This window comes from Trichechus manatus, unplaced genomic scaffold (assembly GCF_000243295.1).
Source record: "Trichechus manatus latirostris isolate Lorelei unplaced genomic scaffold, TriManLat1.0 scaffold00160, whole genome shotgun sequence".
In the NCBI taxonomy this organism is placed as follows: Eukaryota; Metazoa; Chordata; class Mammalia; order Sirenia; family Trichechidae; genus Trichechus; species Trichechus manatus.
Window position 1 is genome coordinate 3,681,043 of NW_004444096.1, and position 19,798 is coordinate 3,700,840.

At 41.7% G+C, this 19,798-nt stretch overlaps 1 protein-coding gene across 3 annotated transcripts in view; it reads left to right on the forward strand.

Annotated features, from left to right (window-relative positions):
* Positions 1–19,798, forward strand: part of SVIL (supervillin) — a 242,596-nt gene that overhangs the window by 150,232 nt on the left and 72,566 nt on the right. For 2 of the 3 annotated variants that reach the window (XM_023740601.1, XM_023740603.1), the window contains exons 7-9: positions 16,750–16,784; positions 17,563–17,624; positions 17,937–18,076. In XM_023740601.1, the coding sequence (XP_023596369.1) occupies positions 16,750–16,784; positions 17,563–17,624; positions 17,937–18,076 (237 nt within the window). Of the gene's footprint in view, positions 1–12,190; positions 12,272–14,598; positions 15,499–15,855; positions 16,027–16,749; positions 16,785–17,562; positions 17,625–17,936; positions 18,077–19,647; positions 19,744–19,798 lie in introns of all 3 variants that reach the window. The other variant, XM_023740604.1, reaches the window with a different exon arrangement.

Here is a 19,798-nt window from a genome sequence, read left to right on the forward strand (position 1 = left end):
CTAGCTAGAGAGTTACTCCTGTTATTTTTCTGAAACTACCTATTGTCAATGATCTATGTGCCTACCAAATAAGAAAATGAAATGGAACTTAACACCTAATTTTCTAGTGGTGGTCCACTATAGAAAATACTTGTTCATTATTTTATTTTTATTACTGCAGGGCCTGACTATACCTTCTCTGACATAGCAAAATATATCAGTAGTGGCCAGACAGTGTTTATAGAGGCTTCATGCAGAGCTGATGCTGAAATATGACCTGAAGAGATTTGCTTTCGGTAAATGATGGTTCTGGCAAGGCTTCACATGGACACCGGAGTTGGGTATCATAGAGCTCTGGATTAGCTCAGGAAGGTAGACCTGGGCACCCTCCAGAACAAACCTCTTCTACAACACAGTGGCATGCAGAGTCAGCCACTAGGAAGGAAAGGGGCTAATGCTGCAGGTTTTATATTTTGTTTCTAATTGCGTTTGCTCATCTCCTAATGAGAGGTTTGGGTCTACAAACTGTCTCCAGGGCCTCAAACTTGCATATTTTAGTTGTTAACTGTCTGTTACATGCTGTCTTAGTTATCTAGTGCTGCTGTAACAGAAATACCCACAGGTGGATGGCTTTAGCAAACAGAATTTATTCTCTCACAGTCGAGTATGCTAGAAGTCCAAATTGAGGGCACCAGCTCCAGGGGAAGGCTTTCTTTCTCTGTCAGCTCTGGAGGAAAGTCCTTGTCATCAATCTTCCCTTGGTCTGGGAGCTTCTCTGCACCGGAACCCCGGGTCCAAAGGATGCCCTCTGCCCCCTGTGCTGCTTTCTTGGTGGTATGAAGTCCTCAACTCTCTGCTCACTTCCCTTTCCTTTTGTCTCTTGTAAGATAAAAAGTGATGCAGGCCACACCCCAGGGAAACTCCCTTTACGTTGGATCAGGGATGTGACCTGAGTAAGGATATTACATCCCACCCTAATCCTCTTTAACATAATCTAATCTTGCCTCATTAACCACAGGCAGAGATTAGGATTTACAACACGTAGGAAAATTACATCAATCACAAAATGGAGGATAACCATACAGTACTGGGAATCATGGCCTAACAAGTTGACACGTATTTTGGGGGGACACGGTTCAATCCATGACACGCGCACTGACATAAATGTTGGTGAGAGAGTGTAACCATGTCTTTACTTCCAGCATTCATGTCTCAGCTCCTGTCTCTGATGGTAGAAAGGTTCTCTGCCCACACTCTGGTTGTCAGGACAGCCCATAATGGAAAACATAGATCTCTGACGATCCATTTTCTAGAGACTCTAGGTGCTCCTCACAGATTTTTTCTGGGTTTGAAATGGAACAGTTTTCACCATCCAGTCCCTGTACCCCAAAACATCTGCCCTCCCCACCCTGCTCTGCTTGCTTTTGGCTGTTAATATATGGTTAACACATTCTCATTTTTAATTTTATTCTGTGCTCACTAGCAAGTTCCAATTTCTGTTCATTGAATTAAATACGAGTATATCACTCAAAATACTAGCTACAGTGCTCTAAAAGTTCAAATGTGAACCATATTTTATGTGCAAAATTTTGTCTGCATGCATATGCCTTTGCACATTCATATGACTGTGCATGCATACAAAACAGTCGTTAGTAGTTTTTCCAAACAAGCAACTATTAGCAAATCAACTGTTAATTTCAATAAGAGAAGCAGACATTAATAGCCATTCTTCTTAAGCTGAATCATAATGGTTGATAATTAGAAGCTGTTATATAATTGGAGCTGGTCACCCACATAGTGAAAGTAATTTTACTGTGCTGGATTCAACTTCACATTGATAGCAGGAAGCACCTTTTAGTCTGTTGACTTTTAAGGGTTGGAGGGAGTTAAACCCTATCATTATATATTTACGGATACAAACCAAGAGCGAGTCCTGCTCTCTGTTAGAACTTAGGGTATTTTTTTATTTCTTGGTAATATAATTTCCTGCCAGCCAGTTGCCGCATCAGAAAAAGTTCTATTACACCTGAGGTCATCACCTCATGGTTCTGGTCCCCAGTAACCCTCTAGTCCTCTCCCAGCTGAGTTGTGGAAACCTCTGCCGTATGGGGAGTTGGGTCACCCCGTTGAAAAAAACCCATTGCCATCAAGTCGATTCTGACTCATGGTGACCCTATAGGACCGAGTAGAACTGCCCCATAGAGTTTCCAAGGAGCATCTGGTGGATTTGAACTGCCGACCCTTTGGTTAGCAGCCGCAGCACTTAACCACTACGCCACCAGGGTTTCCCAAGATCCTACAAACTCTGTGTTAAAGGAATCTTAGACTGTTAGAACCAGAAGTAACCCTGGTGATTACTGAGTTCAACGTTATTTTGTTCAACATACTGAAAAAATCAGCGGACAAGTTCAGTACTGGGGAAACCTGATTTACAGCAGTTTATGGAAAACAGACCTAGGGGAAAGAAAATGGAAGAATTGAGAAATGAAGTAATTTTATCAAGACCATCTAGCTACTTTGACAGAATCATCCATCCACCCTCCATCCATTCATCCAAGTTCTCTGAATCCCAGTTAGAGTTCTTTCCATTCCACCCTGCTCCTGTTATTTATGTCAATACTATTTTTTATCATAGTGGAAAAAAGAGTTTGCAGTTTTTACCCATTGAAGGTTAAAGATTTTACATAAGCAGGTCAAGGGTATTATAGAAATAGTTTACCTGGATTTACATAGGTATTCAAAGAGTCTTGCCCTCATAAACAAAATGAAAACTTGTAGTCTAGGAGGATTCAAAGTCAGTAGGTGTCTATCCTTACTTCATAAGTACTGGTTTATGGATTAATTTGGGGTAGTTTCGCTAATCATTCAAAAAAATATGTTGAGCTTTCTGTGTCAGGCACTGTGCTACTTGCTGGACATAATGAGGTAAATATGGTTCTAGAGGCCATGGTTGGGTACCATGGGAGTGCCAAGAATGGGGTATTAACTCTTTCTCCTTGGAGAAGTGAGCATAGTTCAACAGAATCCTTAAGGATGTGGTGAGTTTGCTAGACATGGAGGGGAAGACTGTCCAGGTGAGAAGGCACAGACAGCTAGTGAAAATCTGGGAGGAGAGGCGTGCAGGAGCCAAGTCATGGAGCACCTTAGATGACACAACAAGGCCTTTGGCCTTTGCCTTGTGGGAAGACACGGTAGGATTTTCAACCAAGGATGATTGGTTATATGTTTTAGAAAGATTACTCTGGAAGAGTGTAGAGGATTGATCTGAAGGAGATTGATTACCATCAAGGAGGCCAGTTAAGTGGTGGTTGCATTTACTCAGGCATGAGATAGTGACATTTCTAATTCCAAGTTGGGCTTTGTCATTAACCTGGTCCTATTTGGCATTTCATTAGATAATCTGGAAGATATAGATAATGGAGTGATCAGATATCCAGGGGAGGGATTGTAAATAAGTTTAATGACAGAAATAAAGAGAGGAAGGAGGGAGGGAGGAAGTAAGAAGAGAAATGAGAGAGAAAGAGAAAAGAGAATGGGAGCATACAGGCAAGAGAGTACATGCACTGGGAACAATGGATGGAAAGTAACAAGATGAAATTTAATAAAGTCCTGTATTTAGAGGGGAAAAAAATCAGCATACAAGTTCAGGATTGAGGAAACGTGATTTAACAACAGTTCATGGGAAACAGACCTAGGAGTTTTAGTTGACAACAAGTTCGTTATATAGCTGCCAAAAAGGTTAGTCCAATCTTGGGGTACGTTAACGAAAGTGAACTGTCAATAGCTCAGGTAGGCAGTGGTCCACCTGGGTTCTGCAGTGGTCAGATTACATCTGGATGTCATAGGGCTCTTGACAAATGGAACGTGTCCAAAGGAGACTCTACTTTCCCATCTGCCCTGCTTTTTGATCTTTCCAAGTTTTTATAAACTTCTCCCTGCCGTATTAGAAACTGGAATCATTTTTGGAGTCTTGTGCATGTTCTCTGGTGCTTAAATTCTCAAACCGATCTGTTATTCTCATTATCAGATTGTCTTTTTTTTTTTTCAGAGCAGTTAGAAAGCTGAAGTTGAAGCGTGGCTTGGCATAGGGAGCCCTAATGTTGTCAGCCTGGCTTCTTCTTCACGAAGATTCTGCCAAAGGGGAAAAGGGGAGAAAGAGATCATGAACCAAATGAACTGTCTCACAAGTGCAGCTTCACCTGTGTCTTGTGTCTTAGGAAAAAGGTATTCAAATGCCCGACACCCTAGAACAAGACTGAAATACCCAGAAGATTTTAGAAAATTTATCAGGATTCCCACAGACATGGCACCATTAATTTGGTATTTTAACAATCTGTGAGATTGGTAAGGATGATCTCCACAATAGCATTCCTTTTGTAGAATCGGGGGTGGTGGGTGAATGGGGGAGGTATCTGTTTCCCTGCTACTACCCAGCATTTAGCACACGTTAAAGGCCACCAAACTACAGCAGTGCTGCTGGAAATAACTAGTCTGCAAACTGTTTATCAGTCCACAACCTGGAAGGGACTTGCACCTGAATGTAAATCATACACTGCTTCCTTCATCAAGAAAGTCGTGCTGTAGAAAAAAAAAAAAATGTCAGCTGAGCTAAAGGAGACTTGATGATATAGTTAATTATCATTCTGTTGCAAGTTTTTTGTTTTTGTTTTTTTTTATAATCTAATCACGGACCAGTAAATACCAGTCAGCAGAACACACTTTGAGGAGCCCTTGTTTATACTTCAAGGCTCTTTCTACTTTGTCTGAGGTTGGAATTCTTATCTATGGTCTTTAATGAGTATTCTCGTCAATATTGTTAAACTGTGAGTGGGAATCCTGATAAGAGTGGAAAAAAAAAAAAAAAGATTGCCTGCTGTTGGGGCCATGTGAACTCAGTCTCCTGACCTGAAAGGCTGATTCCAGGCTAGTCTCATGACTTAAGGCACTGGAGTCCCTGGATTGCCTCATTCTAAGAGGGGTGGTTAGAATAAGCAGGAGGCATGGAAATCCAGTTCACCTGGGAACCTGAAACTTGACCCACCCAGGAAGGCCTAGTGCAGCACTGTCCTCAGACGCCAGCACTTTTCTCAGATGATTCTGTCTCTCTGCAGATAGCTACCACCGTCCCCCTTCCCTGAGTGAAGTCACAGCATTGAGGCATTCAGTACTGAGATTAGCTCAGAGGGAGACTGGAGGAAATTGATTATCTCACATATTTATCCTACTTCTGTCCCAAGAAGACTGCATTTCTACCTTTTCATTACTCAGAAAGTCCTCTCCCTATAATCCAACAGTGGTATTTTTTAAATTGAGGTGTAGTTTACATCAAAATGCACAGATATTAAGGGTGCAGGTTGGTAAGTTTGGGTAAATTTATAACCTTTACCCTAATCAACATATAAAACATCTCTGTCATTTCTTGTGTCTCTCTCCACCAACATTCATTCTTGAATCTATTTGCAAGGACCTAGCTTAAGGTCCTGGGTGCCACAAGTGGTTTGTGGTTCGAGCCCACCCAGTGATGCCATGGAAGAAAAGCCTGGCAATCTATTTCCATAAAGATTGCAGCCAAGAAAACCCTATGAAGAAACTCTTCTTTGTAACACATGGAGTTGCCATGAATTAGACTCTGCTCAACAGCAATGGGTTTGGTTTGATGTTTTAGTTTAGCTTAGGTAGCCTGACAGTATGATATACTCAACATTATGTTATAAAAAGCAGCTCCCTCCCACTGTTAATTTTTTAATATCAAGCCTTAATTATTCATGAAAAGTAAGTAAGCATAACATTAAGGAACACTAGATAAAATAACCACATCCATACAAGATTTAAATAGATAAGGACAGAAAGAAACCAAAGTATAATAGCCTCTATTCAAATGTCATTTCTTTGTGCTCACATTTTAGAAAACTCACTTGCTATTATACTGCTTCTCCAAAACTAATGCCCCCTGGGGCCCAGAAATAAATCTTGTACTTTATGAAATGATATATTTTTTAGTCTGAGTTTCAGCATCCCTTAGCCACTCGTCATTATTATAATCAGGCAGTACTCCGAGGTGGAAAACTCAGTCCAATAACTTCCATTATGCTGCATAGTTTTGGGGTGCCTGTGAATTAGCCAGGTCAGTTCTGTACTTTGAGTCACCATTTTGGGGAGCCAAAGCATGCTTTTAATCAGCTTTCAGTTCTTCAAATGGAAGAATTTGGCTTCTGTACCAATGTAAACACTTGAAGCTTGACCACTTTGGGTTATTCCCAGGGTCCTTGGGCTTTTGGAGGAAAAAGAGGAAGTAAATAAAGAAATAAGATCCCAAATAGATTGTTTGACTCTATGTGGTCCACATTTTATTTATTTTTAATTTTTTTTTCACTTTTAAAGGAGGCAAAAAGATATCTTAATTGAAAAACCCAATTAAATGGACTAAACATCTGTGTGAAGTAAATCCCTTAACTGTGACTCTCGCTTAGGTTGATTGTGAAAGTTGGCTGGATTACAGTTTTTAGAGGGCTTAAGGGTTTTTGTTTTTTTAATATACTATTTTTATTGAGGTATAATTGACAGAGAGTCAAATTTACCCTTTCAGTGTACAGTTGTGTAAATTTTGACAAATATCTAGAGTCATGGAAGCACCACCCCACTCAGGAGATAGAGCAGTTCCATCAGCCCAAACCCGGCAAGGGCCCCTTTCTTTGTTGTCAAGCTTTCCCACCACCACCAACCCCTAGCAACCGTTAATCTCCGCTAGTTTTAGATTTTTTTAATTTATCAAATCAAATTCCTTGAGTATTTTGTTCTTATCAAACAAAAAATCATGTAAGAATTGGATGAAATTACTTAAAATCATGGGAGAGATGTTAGTGTTAACTGTTCATAACGTTCTCCAAAAGAAAATCCATCTTAAATAGTTGCAATTTAAATTTATAAGGTAGTTTATACAGAGTTGGTTTTTAATTTCCCATTTCCTAGTGAATACTCAGCCCACAGTGAAATCAGATATGCATGCTAAAATTATTTTCCCATGTATCTTTGCCAACACGTGAGTATTTGTTGACGCACTGTTGATATTTTAGCCTTTGTGATGTTGAGCCTACAAAGTGCCCGTGAAAGTGAAACTTAGGTTTCATGAATTGGGTGTCGTGTTACATTGTCATTTTGTTGGGCACAGGTAGGGGAGAGGCTGCCTAGAGATTAGTCCAGCTAAAATAGTCCCTTGGTCCTCAGAGTATTTGTAATTCCTTCTGCAGCAATCCAGCAGAACCTGCTCTCAGTTCATTTCTCCCATGAATTTTCTCGTTTCCAAACCGTTGATTCTTAGACTTGCTTTCCAGTATAGGTTGCTTTGGTGGAGGAGAGACAGGATTTCACCCAGCTTGCCAACTCTGGGCCCCAGCACACTTCTGCTCCCCTAACAGTGCCCTGTTACCCAGATTGCCGTCTGCTGCCTGACTCCTTCGATTTTATGTTATACATTTGGGCAGTAGAGGAAGACGGTAATTGGGTTTTACAGGATCTACAGGTAATTGGGTGACTCTGTGCTGGAGGTGGGACAGGCACCAGAGAGAGCCCAGCATCTGGTCAGCGGTGTGGGCATGATCAGGAAGCCTTTCGTGTCTTCCTTGATTCACCCCAGCACACATGAACGGTAGCTTCCTAGCCATGTTATTACCCATTCAAGCTGGGGAGGCAATCATTTTCCAGGACGTAGAAGCCTGTGATTCTGGAGGAACAGACGATGTAGCTGTGGGAGTCGCATAGCACTCAGCTCAAGCCTGGTTCTTGCATTAACCAGCTGTATAATCTTGGGCAGTTAAAATATACTTTTTTTGTGCCTCACTTTCATCATCTGTAAAATGGGGATAAGAATACCTCCTAGAGTTGTTGTGGAGATTATCACTCAACAAGTCATCCATTCCACAAATATTTACTGAGACCTACATTTTGCCACATGCTGTTCTGAGTACTGATGAGACAACAGCGAACAAAGTCTTTTCTCTCATGAAGCTTATTATATAATTTTGTGAAGAGAAAGAGACACCAAAAACTAAATATGTAACATGATAGGTGTGGTAATTGCTAACAAGAAAATTCAAGCAATTCAATGAGGGAAAAGAGAGAAAAGGAAGGGATTGCTAGTTTATGTCAGATGGTTAGGAAGGTGGCTTAGTCTCCTGGCACTGCTGTAACAGTAGCACCACCAGTGAGTGGCTATAAAGACCAGAAATTTATGTCCTCACAGTTCTGGATGATGAAAGTCCAAATCAGGGTCTCGGTCACGTGGATTCCTTCCTCATAGGTAGTCCTGGGCGTTCCTTTGTTCTCGGAAATCTTCACGTGGCATCTGTCTTCACCGGTTTGTATTTGTGTCTGTGTCTAACCTGCTCTTTTTATAACTCAGAAGTGATTAGGTTTAGGACACACCCTACACGAATATGGCATGATTAACATAACAAAGAAAACCGTCTTTCTAAGTAGGATTATATCCACAGGTAAAGGGTTAGGATCCCAACCGTATTTTGGGGGGACACAGTCCAATCCATAAGAGACTATCTTTCTGATGAGATAATATTTGAGCAGAGAACTACATAAATTGAGCCAGCAAACCATACAACTATGGGATAGAGTGGCTCAGACAGAAATAGCAACGGCAAAGGGCCTGAGTGGATGCCACGCCTGGAGTGTTTGATGAGGCTTCCAGTCACCAGTGTGGCAGGTACATAGAGGGAGAGGGCGATGGTAGTAGGGATGAGGTCAGCGAGATGTATGGATGAGAGGTGGGCACATCAGGGAGGGCCTTGTAGCCCATCATGCAGGCTTTAGATTATACTCTGGATGACACAGGGAGCCATATAAGGGTTTCAAAAAGAGACATAATCTGCCTTACGTTTTAGAATAATTCCTCTGGCTGCTAAGCTGACAATGAGCTGTAGGTGGGTAAGGATGAGAACAGGTAGAATACTTAGGAGGTCATCTCAGAAATCTAAGTGGGAGATGATGGTGACTTGGACTGCAATGATAGCAGCAGAGGAAGTGAAAAGTGGTAAGATTCTTTCTATATTTTGAAGGTAACCAATAGAATTTTCTGGTGACTTGGATGGTGGGGTATGAGAGAAACGAGACAAAGGTGAGTCTCAGTTGTTTGGCTAGGGCAACCCAAAGCGTAGAGTTGCCATTTACTGAAAGAGGGACGACTTCAGTACAAGCTGGGTTTGGAAGGAAATCAAGAGTTCTGTTTTGGGCATGTTGACTTTAAGATGTCAGTTATCCAAATGGAAATGTCAAGTTGAATGCAGGACTTTAGGGCTCAAGGAGAGATCTGGCGAGAGGTAGACATTGGGAAACCATCAGCATAGAGCTGAAAACTCAGTGAGATCACGGAGGCTGTGATTGTTGATGGAAAAGAGAGGAGGTTAGGAGACAGAGCCTTGGGATGCTCTGAGATTGAGAGGTAGAGATGGTGAGGACAATCAGCAAAAAAGGCTGAAAAGGAGCTGTGCGTGAGAAGGTCCATGAAGGGCGTGAGCCCCTGTATGAGATGCTGATGGTAAGTTAGTAGACTAAGGACCAAGAATTGACCACATTCTCTCCAATAAAGTGGATATGAAGTGCCTAGGACAGACTTGTGGACAGTAAGTCAGTAAGTGTTAAATTAAATCCCCTTTCTTTTCTTTCTCTCTCTCTTTTTATATTGTAGATATATGTGTGTGTGTGTGTATTTGTGTGTGTATATATATATATATACCCAAATGTATTTACATATTTGTGTTGGTTTTATCTATCAAAACATTTGCCATTTCAGCATTTTTACATATGCAATTCAACGACATTAATTACATTCATCGTGTTGTGCAGCTATCACCACTATCCATTCCTTTTCTCTCTTTGATGGCTGAAAATCTCACCCAGATATATGCCTTGGCCAGCCAAACTCAAGGATCCTGAATGTTTTACTTTGAGAAACACTATTTTCAATCACTTCTGCTTTAAATTTAGTTAAGACAAACTCAACCCTCCTGGTGTGGGTGGACCCACTCTCAAAATCCTGTAACTTCTGAATTAGGGCTCTAGATGTATCATCTCTTTCAAATACAAAAACCGTAACTCATAAATTTGCATGACCATGTTGTCTACGAAGAAGAAAGGAAAGAAGGGGACTGCCATTTTGAAGGGCTTACCATGGTCCAGGCATGGTGCCTTCACATACGTATGTTTTTCTTTGCACATCCATCTTGATTTATTATATATGAAATGACAGAATCTGAGCCTTCACTACCTTGGTGGTACGCCTTTGTTGACTAGCGCATATCTAAGAGAAGTAGCAGAGTTGTAATGAATACAGAATATGCATCAAGCCCCCTAGTCTGTGCAGGATTTTCCCTTTACAAAAGCTGACTCAACATATTCTTAAGCCAGCCCCTAATAATTTTTTGATGGTAAAGCTGACTAAGTTTTATTCTTGGCAATGAAGGCTATGTTCAAAAAGTTGTGTAGTCCTTTATAGTTTACAAAGCACTCTAGTGTACAAATAGCATTTGGGCTTTAGAATAACTGTGAAGTAGACATGTTAGTTATATTAAGTTGACAGTTTACGAAAGCAAGTGTCCTCTGCTGCCTTATGCTCCCTGTGTACTTGTTAGGTTGTATGGCCTGTTCTCGGAGCTGCAGACGATATGGTAAATGATTTAGATGTTTACATCATTGTTGAGAAATTGGACACTTTATAGTTGACAATAAAGTGGCTTTACATACATATTAATTTTTTGTTGGTATGGGCTAAATTGCTATTAACGCTGGGGATAGTGAGGTGGGGTGGTAGGTCGTGGTGTAGAAAGACTCGGGGAACAGATAATTCCAACCCTAGAATGTGACAGATCTCAGTGCTTACAGCAGGATATAGAGCGGTGGCCTTAAAAGCTCTTGTCCACTGGCTTGAACCAAAACATGAACAAAAATAATTTTAGAAAATTAAGTTAATTTTGTCATAAATTATTATTCTGTTCTTTTGGAAATTGCTTTGAGCTAAAATGTATTTCTAGCCTGGTACTGAAGAACTCTTGCAGATAGGTTCATGAAGTTTTTGAGCTGGCAGATATTTTAACTAGCATGTAGAATTTCCATTTTTTCCCCTTTGTTCAATGTAAGAGGATACAAGTCAGCTGGCGTACATCTCCCATGACTTGTCTGACACAGTTACCGCAAGGTGTTCCTTGCCTATGCTCTTCTCTAAAATACCTTCAGCCTGGCATCACTACTTTGTCATAGTCTGCCTTGCATTATACTCATCTGTGTGTTGAGCAGTGAATGTGTAAATCATATAGTCTCTTGCCTACTAGAATGTAAGCTTTTTCATGGCCAGTATAATGCCTGATTCACCGTTGTGACTTCTCAGAGCCTAGCTCAGTATTTTACACATGGTAGAAACTCAGTAAACATTTACCAAATGGACCTCAGTTGATATTGGTAACTATTGTATTGGTTGTACTATTCAGTAATAGATATTCAGGGGAAATGTATAGTGGCAGTTGGGTGGCGCAAATGGTTAAGCACTCAACTACTAGCTGAAGAGCTGGTGGTTCGAACTCACCAAGAGATGCCTTGGAAGACAGGCCTGGTGATCTGCTTCTGAAAGGTCACAGCCTTGAAAACTCTGTGAGCAGTTCTGCTCTGCACACCCGAAGTCGCCATGAGTTGGCATTGACTTGACGACAACTAACAACATCAAATTAAAGATACGATCTTACAGAATTTCTTTTTATTTATGTTCTTTATTTAATATATATCGCTTTTCATGGGCATTATTTTAATATTTGGCTGTTTACCTACGTGCTTCAACAAAACCTATGGAAGTTAAGTTGCCTTATATTTTTAGTCCAATTTCTTAGCAAGAGAATTGTCTGATATTTGTGGGCAGAGCGTGACTAACACACTCCTTTCTAGTGCTTCAAATTACTTGTAAAACATTTTATATGGTGATTTTATATGTATTTATTTCTGTCTCTTAATTTTAGTAGTGAACAGAGCCAAAAGGCCTTAGGAATTCCCTCAAGTGAATAGAAAGCCATGGCAATATATGCTTATACGTTTTCAAAAGCCAGGAGTATTCTTTACTTAACAAAAGTCAGCTGTTAGGTACTTAGCTTATAATGAAGTCTGTGTATGTGTTGACATTTTAAAAGGAAATTACCTGAATTTTGTTTTTTGTGCATGGTAGTACAGGGAAACTCAAACATGAGTGGTTTCTCCAGAAAGATTCCGAAGGGGACACACCTTCACTTATCAACTGGCCTTCCAGGTATATCTCAAGTTAAAAGTCTGTGGCTTCCGTGGAGTGAACGCTTTCTACTTAACCCTTTTGATTTGCCTTGCTGTTCTGTACTAGCTAGCACTAACTCCTCTCTTCCGCTCTGTAATGGCAGTGCATTCGAAAATCATGTGTTCCAAAGGGGGTTGCTAGAAGTTCCTTTCTAATCATTGGCTTTTCTCCTCCATTGCCCTAATCTCCACCAGTAGTATTTCCCCTTCCTCCTCCTTTTCCCCTTTCTGATTATCTTTTTACTACCTCTCTTACTTTTCCCTTTTCTCACCCACTCACGTAGAACTGGAAACCCTGGTGGCACAGTGGTTAAGAGTTTGGCTGCTAACCAAAAGGTTGGCAGTTCAGATCCACCAGGCACTCTTGGAAACCCTATGGGACAGTTCCACTCTGTCCTATAGAGTCGCTATGAGTTGGGGTCTACTCTATGGCAACGGAGGGTGGTGGTGGCATATAGAACTGGCCAGTTGGGGGCAGTAGGGAGAAACTAACCAGTACTTCCTGTTTTCTCTTGAATCAGACTAACTGGCTGGGGTCCCATCTTGTCTGTAGCTCCCTCCTGCCAGCACTCCCAACCTTGTTTTCATTTCTCCTCATCTCTAGGACAGAAGCTCTTTTTCAACAGTGAAATTTAGGATGTGTAGTATTGAAAGCAGACAAAAAACCCTATCATTTCATTTTTAAGGTTGGGGGCAGGGAGAGGCAGAAGGAGTAAGAATGAATAAGTCATTGGAAGGACAAAGCAGCCATATATTGAGTTTCTAACAGTCACTTTGTTCTCAGCTGAGGACAAAATTCAGATCGTCTTTGATTAGAAGCACGCATTCCACAGGAGAACTTGAACCGCATTTCAGTCTTCTTTTTATTAACAAAGGTTCTGAGTATGAAAACCTCCAACGCTAGCTAGTCTCTAGGAAAAATAACAACCCAGAATGCTTTTTTCCTCTGAATTGTTCATAATTGTTTTTTTAATATGTGAGTTTGACTTTCCTTTAATGACGTAAACATAGCTATTTTACATCTTATGTTGAAAAACATATAGTAGGAGTTTTTATCACATTTATCAGGGTGCACTTGTCATGAAAGAAAATATTCTCTTCCATGAAGCATATTTCAGCAGTAATTATTTTTGCTGACTAATCTTAATGGTTTTACATTCCCCAAGAAATCGCCTTTCCTACTCCCAAAGCATTCTTGACTTTCAAAAAGATTTTCCCCAATCAGTAATCCATTCTCAGTTTGAATGGTTTCTCCTTTCTCACTCCATGACATTTCAAAAAGTAAAAATAAGAGCTAGCTAACACTCTGAAGTGTTTACTGTTTGGCAAGCACTTAGCCAAGGGCTTTGCAAACATCATGTTAGTTACATATGTCACCATATTTCCATGGAAAGGTAAAGCAGCTGAGAGTTAAGAAGGGCAGCTGAGTTGCCCAGGGCCACGTAGCCAGAACTGAATGAGCCAGAGTTTGAAGGCAGCCAGGTCTCTTGGCTACTCTGCTTCTGTGGTAATGGAAAAAGGTCTGTCGCTTTGAAATGGGTTTTTGTTTTCCTCTCAGATTCTGAGATAGCTTTAGAAACAACCAGAGCAATTTCGTTCTAGATCAGTTTTTAACTAAGCATAACACCAGTTCCGCAGAGGGAGAAATGTTCAGTTCATTCGTTCTTTCAACACCTGTCTTTTCTCTAACATTCTTCCTGGCGCCACAATTGTTAGTAGTAATGATATCTAAACTGGTCAAATGCCTTGTGAATGAATGAATGTCGTATGCAGAGCATGAAAAAGCTTGTGAATGTTTAGTTGAGTGCTTCAAAAGAGAGATGATTGTTTATTGTATCTTAAGTTCACTAAAAAGTATAAGTAATCGCGAATGCTCTTACATTTCCAGGAGACACTGACATTACAGCGTTTTGGTTAACAGGTGTATGTATGCCTGGAAACTCCCCTCTGTCCATACTGGGCCTGTCCATAGCTGAAAGCCCAGTCTGCCCTGATGCGCACTGGTGGTGCCTATTAAAGCATTTTCCCCTGGCTTCTGGGTGTTTATTTAGTGAGAAGGGACCCATCCTCGCTCAGGATAACATCTGCACCACCCTGGCACACTTAGGCAGAGTTGAAAACTCAACTCAGAATCACTCATCTGGTTCAAGCAGTGAGTCTCTGTTATTAAACACCAAAAGTATTTTTTGAAAAGTTGTTCTGTCTTTGGGTTGCTTTCCATTCCTTGGTTATCTGTGATCACGCATGCTTTCTTCCCATTGAGCAGTTACTGCACTTTACAACTTAAACCCTTTTTCTTTCTTAAAGAGTAAAAGTTAGAGAAAAATTGGTGAAAGAGGAGAGTGCTCGAAGCAGCCCTGAACCTGCCTCAGAGTCACTAACTCAGAGGAGACATCAGCCAGGGCCCGCGCCTTACCTGTCCTTTCAGTCCGAAAACTCGGCTTTTGACAGGGTCCTGAGCAAGGCATCCAGCTCGGCCCGGCAGCCGATCCGTGGCTATGTTCAACCAGCAGATCCTGTTCACACTGCCAAGCTGGCGACCACAGAAAACCTAGATAACGTCTCCGAGTGCAGCTGGGTGGAATCAGCCACCCAGCAGCTAATGAAACCTTCCACCTCAAAGGTTTTAGAAGGTGAGGGAAGGGATACCCCAGTTCTCCATATTTATGAATCAAAAACAGAAGAAGATGTGGTCTTACCCGAAGCTCCCAAGAAAAGCAGGAAAACATTTTTGACTTTGGAGGATCGTGGGCTTGTGAGAAGCCAAGAAGAAGACGTCTCTGGAAATGAGCACTTTGGTAAACCTGTTGTTAGTGCCGTCACCGGAGAGCATCAGAAGGAGGAAGAACTTCCGTCATACCCACCTGAAGCTCAGCACCAGCCCACTGAGAGAAGGGGCAGGAGTGAAATGGTTTTGTATGTTCAGCGTGAGCCTGTGTCCCAAGACGTCAACCTGGCAGGTCCCAAAAAGGAAGTCTCTACAAAGAAGCACAAGGTCCTCACCCGCTCACTCTCTGACTACACTGGCCCCACTCAGCTCCAGGCCTCGAATTGCAAGGACCTCGTTTCCAAGCGAGAGCTGGAGCCGCAGAGTTCCAGAGCAGAAGGGCCCTATGCGGAGGTTGGGATGGTGGACACCAAGGTCTCCGTCGCCCAGCTCCGAAGTGCGTTTCTGGAGTCCATCAGTGCCAGCAAGAAACCTGAGCTGTAGGTGATGTTTCAAACGTACACCCGATGTGTCACTTGCACGTCCTTGGCAGAATTATTCACTTCTCAACGTGTGTCGTGTCCTGCATTAATCCCTGTTAGCTTAGCTCACAAGTGTGTGCAGGGCAGACAATATGAGGAAATGGCTCCAAAACTACCATTTTGCTTCTGCCTACTAATGGGGTAACAGAGTACTGGGTCGCGGGGATGCCCCACCTCCTTTCCTGCATGGTAGAGGCATGCAGACGGATGTAGCACTACCTGTGCCTTCGCACGCTGAGATGCATAAACCTTTGCTTTATTCTCTCTCTCTTCCTGTTTTCCTTTTGTATACTCTCCACCCCATGATCCTTAAAGCCGTTCACGGGTTGAGAGGTCAACCGAAGGAGTTGGCTCGCCCACCGGTATGGAACGGGAGAGAGTGTCCCGGAAACCAAGACGCTATTTTTCTCCTGGTGAAAGTAGAAAGACTTCTGAGAGATTTAGAACTCAACCTATAACCTCAGCAGAACGAAAGGAGTCGGATAGGTAGGCACCTGTATGTGTCGTTCCGTAGGTCTAGGAATGTAAGAGAAATGAATGATACAGGATTTTTACCACAACGATAGTCCTGGTGCTGTGTGTATAGGATCTTGGTGATTCCACAGTTCTTCTACCTAATCGATAGAGGATACTTATTTGGCTGATTTAAATATATTTTTAAGGAGTATTGACTTTTATACTGGTATCACAGTACGCAGTTTTACTTTGCATTTAGGTGGTGTGAAAAAGGGTTGGTTGTAATGGTTTAAGACTTAAGAAACATGATTTTTCTTAATATTTTTAATATTCTAATGCCCTTGCTAAATTAGAATCCAAATTGAGTATTTACCAGATTTTACAGTGAAAGTGACTAAGGAATTTTATATTCATTTTATAAATGTCTGCCTATGGGTTGTATTTGAGGTTTTATATTAAATTGTCATATGCTATTACATAGAAATGCTAAGATTTGTCTAAAAAATTATCATCAGTCCTGTTTAATAAGTTGTCCACGAGTTACACATTTGGCTGAGATTGTGTGTACATGTGCTCCACTGTGTCAGTAATCACTGGGAATGGGTACTCGCAACTAGAATTGCTACTGGGACCATATTCTTTAAGAGTGTTCATCGGATTTTTAATTTTTACTTTACATATGATGTTTTATTTGGATCTTCTACTCACCCCAGCTAACTTACTATTGCTCTTGTTTGCTAATGTCTTTCCTAGATCTACTTCACATTCAGAAATGCCAACTGCCGAGGGCAAGTATATTTTCATTTTCTTCTTTATCATCCCACCCAGATGAGAGTTAAATAATAGGATTTTGGCTTTTTGAGAAGATACGATTGTGGAACATATAAATTCCTCACTTTTCTGCAGGTCTTTCTTTCTATGAATACAGTAAAACCAAGCTGAGGTTTTCAGATGAGCGTTATTTTTGAGAGTTAGAAGTCGTGGCTGAGCAATGTTAAAACCAAGAGAGTTGGACCCCATCGTCAGGCTTTTCTCGTTACTGCCGCTATGTGACAATTAAGGAGAGTACATGATGTATGAAGGAGCCCGGTGGCGCGGTGGTTAAACACTCAGCGGCTAACCAAAAGGTCGGTGGTTCGACCCCACCAGCCGCTCAGCAGGAGAAAGTTGTGGCAGTCTGCTTTCGTAAAGATTACAGCTTTGGAATCCCTGTGGGGCAGTTCTACTCTGTCCTATAGGGCTGCTATGAGCTGGAATCGACTCTACGGCGGTGGGTATGTGATATATTGAGAAATTGTTTCTGTAAAAATCTCTTCTTCAATCTTAATTAATCAAATTATAGTAGAAAATTTCTGCCCGGGCAGGGTTTTAATTCGATGGCAGTCAGCACCTTTTCACTGAGCAGAAACAATGGGCTCTACCCAAAGGGGAGATGGTGCCAACTGTTATGTTTAGTACAGCTATGCTTGTATTCCAAGGGCTTCCAGGCCAGCCTTGAGAAACTTCTCAGAGGTTTCACTTACGTTTTCTAATGATTTTCAGTTTTTATTTTGTGGCATTTTGCAGATGAAGAAAAGGTAGATGAACGAGCCAAGCTGAGTGTTGCTGCCAAGAGGCTACTTTTCAGGGTAAGATGTCCCCAAAGTGTTTAGTCAGAATTATGACCCATAGAGCTGGGAACCCCGCTTCCCTGCCCTGCTTCGTGCACCTCTGGGCACTTCAGGGTGCTCTGAGATCGTCCTCTGTCTGCCCCACCTATTGTCCTCCTCCCGTTCCTTCCCTGGCTTTGACACCCAGCTCAAGCGTACACTTCTGATAAAGACCCTTGCCTCAGCGACGTCCACCCCGTAGGTCCTGTAGGAGAAGAGAGGTGAGACAGGTTGCCGCCCCAGTGGCCCTTCCTCGGATTTATAGGGATTCCATGATGTTTCTACTCTTAGGAAATGGAAAAATCATTTGATGAAAAGAAGGTTCCTAAACGACGCTCCAGAAACCTGGCAGTGGAGCAAAGGCTTCGCCGCCTGCAGGACAGATCCCACACCCAGCCCGTCACCACAGAGGAGGTGGTGATCGCAGCCACGTGAGTCTCCGTTGGGGTGACGGGGCCTTGGCTTGGACTTCTTCTTTTAGACAAAGATCACAGGGCTTTTAAATAAAAACAAGATGGCAGAGATAGTTTACTTGGAAGCCACAAGGAGGCTGGCATTGAGTGATTGTCCTTGCTGCTGCCTTTCTAAACTTTGTCATTGGATTTGTTACCTGTTGGATCTCCTGTGGAGCCTGGGTGGCCCGAGCAGTTTGCAGTCTGCTGCTAAACTAAAGCTCGGCGGTTCAAACCCACCCAACAGCTCCATGAAAGATTCATAGAGATTACAGCCGAGAAAACTCTGTGGAGCAGTTCTACTCTGTCACACATGGGGTTGCCATGAGCCAGAGGATGATTTGACAGCAGCTAATGCCACCACCACCGCCACCTGTTGTATCTCTTAGAAAAATTTGAAGAGTTAATTCTGCTTCCTTTTTTTTTTCCCTATGCATTTTGCTTATCTCTTTTACAATGGAAAATTTAAAACATCAAAGTAGACAGATTGTTACAATGCCCCCCCCCCATCTTCTTCTTACCCAGTTTCAATAGTCATTGACTTCTGGGCAATCTGGTTCTGCTGCTATTCCCACTGGCTTCCCCTTTTCCTCCTGCACTATTTCATGCAAACCCCAGACATCGTATCATTTCACCCATAAACATTTCAGTTTGTATCTCTAATAGAGAAGCAATCTTTTTGTTTGTTTGTAAATAATCAGCAATAAAAATTAAACTGAAAGTTTGATAACTTTCCAAAGTATGTAATTCCTTCTGAGATCATTGTTTCAATCAAGTGAAAACTGTTATTAGTTTTGACAAAATTGTTTTCATACCCCCCCCCCGATGCACACACAACACACACACACCTTTCCTGAAAAAAGTGAAGTTCATGTCATTCAAGACGCTGACAACCTACGAGGCTTCTGTGTCAGAGGTCACGTCTGTGAACCTGCTGTTAGAAAGAGCAACTGTTCCATCTCTGGTGGGTGCTCACCTTGGTGTATTTGTGGATAAGTAACTTCTTGTCCTCATTGGGAATTCTTAGCAAGTCAGATTGTTTTTTAAAAAAAAAAAACATTGTGTGTGACTGTTGTAAAATAAGAAGCAACTGGCCAAGGGAAGAAAACAGTAAACAAACGAAAATGATCACCTAAAAGGCTCAGTGAGTCCACTTTGATGCCGTCAATATATGAGGACACTAATTTAAAAAAAAAATTGAGAACAACATCGTAAAACGTGGGCACAGTCGTCTTCTTTGCTGACGGTTGATATTAGTCTTTGTTTGTTTACTATTTTTTCAAACCAGGACACTTGTACTAAAGATATAGCAAATCCTTGCCAAGCTGAAAAACCCATTCTATTCGATTGGCTTTGGACAGTCTCTGTCTCTTATGTCTTAAGTTTGTGATGGCTTTTCAAGTTCTGTTGTGATTCGTTTTCAAAAGCACTTAGCTCATAATTTTGTTCAAGTATTTGATTTAGCTTTTCGGAATTTCAAATGCTTTCCTTAATGCTTCTTTTCTTCTCTCTCCTTATGAATGTTCCTTCTTTGACAATTGCTTTTAAAGTGAACCTATCCCTGCTTCGTGTTCTGTGGCCACCGAGCCTCTAATGGCAAGACTTCCTAGCCCCACTGTAGCTCAGAGCACTGTGCAGCCTGCCAGGTACTGGACAGAAATAGCTGCATGTGGCATTGAGTGCCAAGGTGCTGGACAGCCG